General features: G+C 37.7%; 1 protein-coding gene across 2 annotated transcripts in view; it reads right to left on the bottom strand.

Annotated features, from left to right (window-relative positions):
* Positions 1-5,130: 5,130 nt before the first annotated feature.
* SLAIN2 (SLAIN motif family member 2) overlaps positions 5,131-9,366 on the bottom strand; it is a 77,222-nt gene continuing 72,986 nt past the window's right edge. For both annotated transcript variants that reach the window (XM_025435539.3, XM_025435540.3), the window contains one exon: positions 5,131-8,135. In XM_025435539.3, the coding sequence (XP_025291324.1) occupies positions 8,069-8,135 (67 nt within the window). In that variant the 3' untranslated portion in view covers positions 5,131-8,068. The remainder of the gene's footprint in view (positions 8,136-9,366) is intronic.

Genomic DNA, 9,366 nt, shown 5'->3' with positions numbered 1-9,366 from the left:
GAGATTCTTGAATCTGTACATTTATGCCTATCAAATTTGGGAATTTTAATCATTATTTTTTCAAATAATTTTTCTGTGCTATTTCTTTCTCCTCTTTTTTCTGGGATTAACATTGGTATGAATTCAGCTGGTTGATTCTGCATATCTCTTCCCAACTCCACATTCAGTGACATCATATTGATAGCCTGAAAATGGGTATGGTGGGAATATTTACATCTGGACATAGGAAAACATCACAAATCAGGACTTTTTTTTTTTTTTTTTTGAGAGTCAGTTTACTACTCTCAATGACACAAATATTAGACCTTTTGATATTGGTTTTCAAGTTCCTGAGGCTCTGCTCATCTTTTGGGGTTGTTATTCTGTTCTCAATTGGACAAATTCTACTGATTTTTCTTCAACATCACTGACTCTTGTCATCTTCAGTCGGCTATTGAATCCATTTAGTAAATTATTAAAATTTCAGGTATCTTTTCAGTTCTAAACTTTCCATTTGGTTCTTTAAAAGACCTGAGCCGGGATGCCTGGGTGGCTCAGGGGTTGAGCATCTGCCTTGGGCTCAGGGCATGATCCTGGAGCCCTGGGATCGAGTCCCACGTCTGGCTCCCTGCATGGAGCCTGCTTCTCCCTCTGCCTGTGTCTCTGCCTCTGTGTGCGTGTGTCTCTCATGAATAAATTATAAAAAAATTAAAAAATAAATAAAAGACCTGAGCCGAATCAAGAGTTGGATGCTTCAACGACTGAACCACCCAGGTGCCCCCGCCCTCACCCTTGAGAACTTCTAAAGTTCATCTCATGTTTTCCTTTATCTCATGTTATAACAGCTGCCTTAAAGTCTCTCTGATGATTCTAATATCTGGGTCATCTTGGTATTGACACTTGTCCTCCTTGAGAACTGATCATGACTTCCTGGTTCTTTATATGTTGAGTAACTTTAGATTATAAGCAGGACACTTTTAATGTTAGACTCTAGGTCCTGTTAAACTATTCTGGGCGATGTTGATTTTTGCTGAATAACCAACCACGACAGGATCAGACAGAAAGTTCTGTTTCATCCTCTGCAGCTGTGGTTCCAATGTGAGCTCAGTTTACAAAGGCTTTGTTAGGCTACATGGGATCGACCTCACACATGCACTGCTCAGCAGCTAGGGTGCGTCATACTCAGCGCTTTAACCTGTAGTTCAGTTCTCCAAGACTTTGGCTGTGTGCTTTGGGTCTGGGTATGCGCAGCTCAAGGCTAAGTTTAGAGCTTGTGCCAATTACAAAAGTCCCTTTTCTAGCGCTCTTCTCTCTGGTATCCCCCCTTGCCACACAGGGCTCCTTTGCCCATCCTTTGGCCCTTATATAGGGGTTCTCTTGGAACGTTAGTTTTACCACCATCATTGTGCAGTTCCCAGAGCATAACCCACCCTCAGGACAAAGAGTAAACAGAGAAAAACGAGGATTACCCTCACATTCTTCAGACTGCAAGTCAAGTGCTCTCTTCCCACTTCTTCTCTCTACCATAAAAGACCAAAAAATAAAAATAAAAATAATCGGAAAATCCATTTCTTTTATCCAGAGAGTTTCCATCAGTTTTAGCTGTTGGCACTGCTTGTTACAGGAGCTCACCAGTGACATGTCAAGAGAGAAAAGAAAAGAAAACCCCTCCATATGCTCTACTTCCAGGAGCTCATTTTTTCTGGTCTTTTGGAATTTTCTTTCATGGGTTTTTCCTCAGTTTCCTCTGAGGACCCTTTATGACAGCTCTCCTGGATGCCCTTTTCTGGCTTGGGGCCAAGAGAGAAAAGAGCGGGGGGCAGGTGTGAAAACTCACCCTTGTATGGATCTCTTCTCCAGGCTGGACTCTCCTCCCATTCCATCTGCTTTTGTCTATTTTTCACCGTCCTCAGGTAGTTGCCTTTTGCATTTTCCCCCAAATTTTTAGTTGTAAGTGGGAGAGAGGATTTGAGGGCTTACTCCATCTTGACTGCCTTAAGTCCAAAGCTGCATTATTTTTAAGAGACCCAAACTGGAAACAACCCAACCGTCCTTCAACATTAGAATGGACAAACTGACATATTTATACAATGGCATATAATATGGCAACGAGAATGAACTAGTGACATCGGCAACATGGGTGAATCTCAAGTCACTTTTGTTTAGTGCTTGAGTCTGACAGAAGCCCTATTTTTTGCCTTTAATTAAAATTAGGCAGAAGAAAACCATACGGGAGATGGTTCCATTTATATAAAGCCCCAAAATAGGCAAAACTAAATGTTAGAAGTCAGGATAGTTCCCCCAAGGTGAAGGAAGTGGTGATTGGTAGGTGGCATTAGGAGAGCTTTTGGGGTGCTAACAGTCGATTTCTTGCCCATGCATTACATATGTAGTAATTCTGAGCTGAACATTTTGTACTTTTCTGTATTTTGTGTACCAACTTCAAAAAACATTTGAAAAATGCACTCTTCCTTCTCAAGGGAATGGGCCGAATCTTAGCTTAGACTGACCTATGTACCAAGAGGATCGTATGGTAAGGACTGTGGTACCTCATGGGTCACATGATAAAGGATTCTGGGCTTTGAGGACAACTGAGCCAAGGGCTCAAATACTGTCAGAGCCTTCTGTCACTACAGATGTTTCCTCCAGGAAAATATAACCACGGACTTCAGTTATTTTGATTTATTTATTTATTCATGAGAGACACAGAGAGAGGCAGAGACACAGGCAGAGGGAGAAGCAGGCTCCATGCAGGGAGCCCCATGCGGGACTCGATCCCGGGTCTCCAGGATCAGGCCCTGGGCTGAAGGGGGCGCTAAACGGCTGAGCCACCCAGGAGTCATATATGAAGTGCAGAGATTTGTGGTGCATCTATTGTTTTGTTTGCCCAAGACTCAGCCCACTTACTGGGGACCGCACCACTTTCATGGAAAATGGTCTTCCTCCCTCATTCCATCCATGTTCTCATAGGAGCTGCATGGCTTTTAATTAACCCTGATCACTTGACCACAGTCAATTAGCACAGAAATGGGTACCTGACTGTGTTGAGGAATCCTATTCCTAGAAGTTTTGTTCTCAGGACTAGAATCCTATTTTTGAATAGGCACGCTTGGGGTGGGGTGCAGAAATCTGTGTTTTAACAGCCAATCAGGTGACGCTGGATTGAGAACTCTAATCTAGATTATCTCAATTCTTTATTTGGTTGTGCCTATTATTTTTTAAAAGCTATTTTGTTTTAAAACGAATTGTATTCAATAAATACTCTCAATTCAGCTTGGTAGACTGTTGGCGGTGGGTGGGGGGTGGGGAGTTCGAGTGTCAATACAAGATACTATGTGAAGAACTATGATACTGGTTTGTTGAAGTTTTGGAACTAGTATTTGTATATTCTTTCTGGAACTCTTCCCCCAGCAGAATCCATCTAAATGATGGCAGTGACCTCAGAGTTAAGAAAAATTTACAGTGTCAACCACGAACATGATCCAAAATTCGTAAGACGAAAAAACAAAAGACAATATCCTCAAATTTAAGTGGCTGATTACCTGTGGAATTAAGTGCTTTTTCTTCTTTTATATTTCTCTGGTGTTCTACAGTAAGCATAATTTTTCATAAGAAAAACCAACATTATAAAGATGCAAGCAATATATATGACAGATTTTTTAGTATCAGCAAGAAATATCTGCAATCAGGAATGGAGAAATGTGGGTCAAGCTCTCAATTATCAGTTAATGTACACCTCTGTTCAAAAGCAAACTCCTGTTGAAATATTTTCTCATCCTAAACAGAAGATTTTTTACTCTTCCATTTAGCATTTTATAAGCATGTCAGCACTTCAATATTTATTTCTGGATGGTGGGATTGCAGGACCTAAGGTGAAAAAAGTGGGATCATTTATATTTATTTTTTCAGTTTTTGAAGCAATGAGTCTCTATTACTTTCAAAATCAAATAAAGATTTTTGTGTTCTTTAAAAAGAGAAAATGCTAAGTTTAGCCAGTTTGGATAAAGAATTGGTTTAAAATTGGCATGCACTTAACAGTTTTAAACTGAGTTGTATTAAATAAAGTCCACAGTGAAATCTGTTCCATTTTCAGACTAGTAACCAGAGGACCACTTAGTCCACTCAGACTTATATTTAGGATCCTATATTTAGGATCATTAAAAATACATTAGGGGTTGCTAACTGTGGCCTCATGCTCATGTGAACATCCTGTTCACTACCTACCTCAAAGTTAGTTTCTCCATCATTTATTCTGCTTTTGTAACTCAAAGCTAAACTTTGATATAGCAAATATCTCACAAGAACCCTCATGTGGGTTTTTCCGTTGTACTGGGTATGTAAGGAATTTAAGAAAATTTCTCATTTGTTGACTTACAAGAACACTGACATTTAATTTTAAACAGTTCTTAGGGACGCCTGGGTGGCTCAGCAGTTGAGCTTCTGTCTTTGACTCAGGGCGTGATGCTGGGATTCTGGGATGAGGCCCGCATCGGGCTCCCCGCAGGGACCCTGCTTCTCCCTCTGCCTAGGTCTCTGCCTCTCTGTGTCTCATGAATAAATATATAAAATCTTTTTAAAAAACCAAACAAACAGTTCTTAGAAGTTTTTGGGTTGGCTTGAGGGAAAATTCAAACATGATATCATTTCTCTATGCTGTAATAATGAAACTAATTGTAATGTAAGGACAGTAAAAACTTCCAAAAGGAATGTCGGAACCAATTAAACAGTATAATTCTGGATTTTTTCCCATTTATCCATAAGAGAAAAATGCACATGATTAATTAAATATATTTGGTTTGACAATGTATTAATTTTCCCTTTTGGAAACTCTTACATAATGGCTTTTTGCTTGTTTTACATATGCTTTTTTTTTTTAATGCTTTTTAAAAGTAGGTATCAATTCACAGCAGGTGACAAGTTTCCATACCAATTTTGAGTAAACTATATACTCCAAATAATTCAAATATGAAATAACTAGGACAAGGAGAATACATCCATCCTGAAGATCAAGTTTGAAAGGGCAGTATGACTTGGGTGTGTGTGTTTAAAAAACTCAACTGAGTAATTTATTAAAACCAATTGTAGGCAACTTGGGGTGGGAAATCTTACCATATCCAGAAATTCATAAACACTTGAAAAAACAAATATAAATTTAATGATAAACATTATGGTCAGGCTGTTTTATTAAGGAGGCAACCACACATACAAGTTCAGCTATAGAAATGTTTGCAAATCAAACTTCATGTGATCTAAAAGGACCATGCGTAATGTCAAAAATGGATGTCTGTACATTCAATAAAAATTTAAACATACATAGTCTAGATCATCCTAGAGTTATACAAATGTCTGGGGACACATATGTATCTAATTTCCTTTCAAAAAAACTCTTTTATAAAAGTGATGTATTGAGATAATTTTAAAAAGTATCTGACAATTATGAATGGTCCCCAGTTTTACAAAATGTGATTTCCAGGGAATGAAAACTGAAAAAAGTCAACTCTTCAGAGAGTGTTTTATATTATACAAACAAGTTCTGTAGAAAAATGATCCAGCAAATGCTTGAGTTAAGAATATTTATATTTTTTCCAATTTTTTACACTTTTATTAACACACTTACAAAAAAATAACATTCAAACACTGAGAAAATTAAATAACTTTGGAAGCAGAGCTCAAAGCTTTCTGCTTACATATAAGTGACAATTCTGGGCTGTTGGCACAGAAAAATAATCAACATTCATAAAACCCTTACTACTATATATCAAACATAAGTTAAAATCATAGGCACTAGTTTATCAAATCCACATTTCTTCTGTAAGACTAACCACAGTGAATCCTTAGATTTTCCCAAACAGAAAAATTGGCAATACACAAAGGCTTTCTAGTAAAAAGGCAATTTTTCTCTTTAGGAACCTAAAAGCCAATAGTCTGTGGTAGTACAACAGCAGGTAAAATAATGCTTTACCCAACTCAGATCCAAGTATGTTTTTAACAAGTGATGAAGTATTTTAATTAAAAAAAAATACTTTTTTTTCTGATGCAGCCATTTAAAAACAAAGTTAAATAACCTGAATACTCCGTCTGAAACAGAAAATCTAACTTAATATAATGGGTGTTTCAAATAGAGTTAAAAATTCCTTGTAATTATTAGATTGCAGCATATTTTTCTTTTGCAATGTTGCACTGAAACGGAGACCTATTTTTGTTTTGTGTATATATGGTTTTCAAAAGAGACAGTGGCTAGTTCTTTTAGATTTTTACATGAGATACCCCCCACCTGAAGCAGATGCTTTCTTTATCTTCCTCTGAAAAGCAACATGTTCATCATCATGTGGAATTCTGGTGCCACCCCTTCCCTGACCCACACCCATCACCCTCAAATTCAAGGATAAAATTTCTTCCTTGCATTATACATCAAAATACACTAGCACTGGCAGTTTAAATCTCCAGCTGCGTGTGCTAACTGAATGACTCCCTACTGATCAAGCTGATAAAAAATACCACGGTGTCATAGCAGAATGTGGGTCGTGGCTTCAAAGATTGTGTCATTCTCTCAACCTATCAATGCTATCCTGAATATTAAGTCTCTCAGTTTCTTTTGCCAACTTACAGAATGTCTTTGACTAAAAGGAAATGAACTTATGTTCAAATCTCTACAATCCTTTAGGGTAACCTGATTGCCAATATTTCAGAGCCATTCAAATAAAATATTTTAAAACAGACCTCACCATGAAAAATGAGAAGCCTGCTGAAGAAAGTTTTAGTCTGGTAATTGTCTAATCAAACCGAAATAAGTGATTTCCAGGATATACTTAAGGGCCACTGGAGAGCAAGCATTTAACAGGTTAGAGTCAAATGTAGTGGGTTTCACTTGTTACCAAAAATGTAAAAATTAATGTAAGGCAGAATCCAAAGTCAAAAGGGACAGTATTTCCAAAGGAGGTTTTCTACAGTTACCTAGGTTAGAGCGGATCAACGTAAGTAGGATTCAGCAGGCTATAGCTTCCTACCACCTAACAGACCGTTGCGTCAATTAACAGTAACAATACAACTGTCATTACCAGAGATTTTATAAGTTAAGTGCATAGATTTCCCCCCTCTCTCTCATGGCATGGTTTTGTTCCAGGTTGTAAGCACTGAGGCGGTGTTGTTCATATCAAGAAGAAAGACACTTACTACTTGCTCTTTCCTATCATGGAAACCTGCTAATAAAACACGATCTCTTAGTTCTGTAACAGATATAATAGCATGTGAAGAAGTTGGCTTCAACAGCAAAGGCTATCTTTCCTGAGCCAGGAGCTATAAAGTTTAGAAAGATTGTACAACTGATAGTAAGCCCTTTTGGCAATCAACACAAACACACAGAAGTCCGATGTGTCAATGCAACATGGTGGATGCACGGTGTAACATTATCTGGTGGTGGTGATATATGAGCTACATCCAAAACTCAAGATTAAACAAAATGACAATTTTTCGGTTGAATCTGCAAAAATAATTTGTAGAATGCTCACAAATTTAGGTATTATGTTTGAAATCTCTAGCCTAGATTTCTTCCCACCCCCATGCTCCCCTCCATCTCAATCTAGTTTCTTGGAGTACTAGTGAAACACTAGTGAAACGTTTTAGATAATTAGTCAGAATATTAGTTCTCATTAACACAAATATTTATTGATACTATTTATACAGTAAACTAGGTTGAATGTGAAGTTTTGGATAGCTTGAATTCACCATTTTCTTGTGCACAAAGGTATTCTCTCATTTACAAATGGGCATTTCTCTTTGGCATCCGTTAGTTTTTTGCCCAGATATTGGCCTCTGTCAAATATTAAAAAAATCAACTTAGTTTCTATTAAACAAAACTAAATGTGATTCCATGAAGAGTGATTGTATGATTACCAAACACATCTGATGTTAAATGTCATTAAAGTGCTGCTTGATCATCTCTGTCAGTTTGTGCTAATTAAGACAGAGAGGGCTGGGATTTATAAATCCCAAGAGTCTTATCTGAACAGTCTGCATATAAAAGTTGTCTTTTAGCCTGGTGAAGGGGTATCCAAGAAGCTGTGGATCTCTGCATTCTCATCTTTGCTGGTCAGTAACAGCCATCTTTCCAACTGTCATCTTTCATGCTACCATAGGTTTTAGGAGCTGGCAAGGATCTGAAAAAAGCAATTTTATACAGTGATTTGCAAGGTTTTATGAAGTGTTACCATACAATTTCCCACATATATTAATTACTTTGCAGTGGCATCCCGATCCAATGAAGGCTGTTCCAGGGGACTACTAAGGTCAAAACTCTAAACAGCCTATTAGCACAATTTTCCCCACACTTGGCATTTCCACAACCTTCAAGTTTTACTGGGCATCAGGTGACTTCACTAACAGCTTTTTTGTTAACACAGCTACTATAGTAAAAGAAAGGAAATGAGGGCAGCCCAGGTGGCTCAGCGATTTAGCGCCACCTTCAGCCCAGGGCCTGATCCTGGAGACCCGGGATTGAATCCCACGTCAGGCTCCCTGCATGGAGCCTGCTTCTCCCTCTGCCCGTGTCTCTGCCTCTCTCTCTCTCTCCTCTCTGTGTTCCTCATGAATAAATAAATAAAAAGTCTTAAGAAAAAAAAAAAAGAAAGGAAAAGACTGTCTCGTCTCTTCCAACAGCACAGATCACCAACCTTTTATATTTTTTATCACCGACCTTTTAATTACTTAATTTGAGGGGGGCAGAATTATGAACGTAAGAGTAGACAGTGTCACCATCACTAGAAAGGTAAAATGGCATAGGGCTTATGTGGACTTTTAAGTCAGACATACTTAGAACTGAAGCCTTATTAGTTGTCTAGTCTCAGACAATTTACTTAACCTCATTAAATTTCAATATTCTTCTCTGAAAAAGAGAGATAATAAGGATTTAATGTTTATGTTATTGTAATGTTTAATGTTAATGTAAAAATTCAATAAGATACGTATCAGTTATTCAGCAGAGGTCACAGCAAAAGGCTGTTGTATATTACTACTGAATTCAGAACTGTAATATATTTATCTTACAATGAAAGATTTGGGTAACTCAGTTTAAATGTTTACAAGAAGAAAGCCATTTTTTCCCATACAAATAAATATTTAAAGTTTGATTATTTTACTGATGGTGGTTCACATCCTGAAAGGCAGATACTAAGTTTACTGATGGTGGTTCACATCCTGAAAGGCAGATACTACGATTACACAGACGCATGGTTCCCAACCTGGCTGGCCTCAGAATCACCTGAAGATTCAACAAACAACAAAAAAATTATCCACAGATTTTGGCCTTCATATTAGCTAGATCTGTTTCCTGGGGGGTGAAATTTAGGCCTCTACATTTATATAAATTCTACAGAAGATTCTGTGTTATAT

The sequence above is a fragment of the Canis lupus genome, chromosome 13, assembly GCF_003254725.2.
Source record: "Canis lupus dingo isolate Sandy chromosome 13, ASM325472v2, whole genome shotgun sequence".
In the NCBI taxonomy this organism is placed as follows: domain Eukaryota; kingdom Metazoa; phylum Chordata; class Mammalia; order Carnivora; family Canidae; genus Canis; species Canis lupus.
Note: the sequence above shows the minus strand (reverse complement) of the source record. Positions and strands in the feature narration are given on the sequence as shown.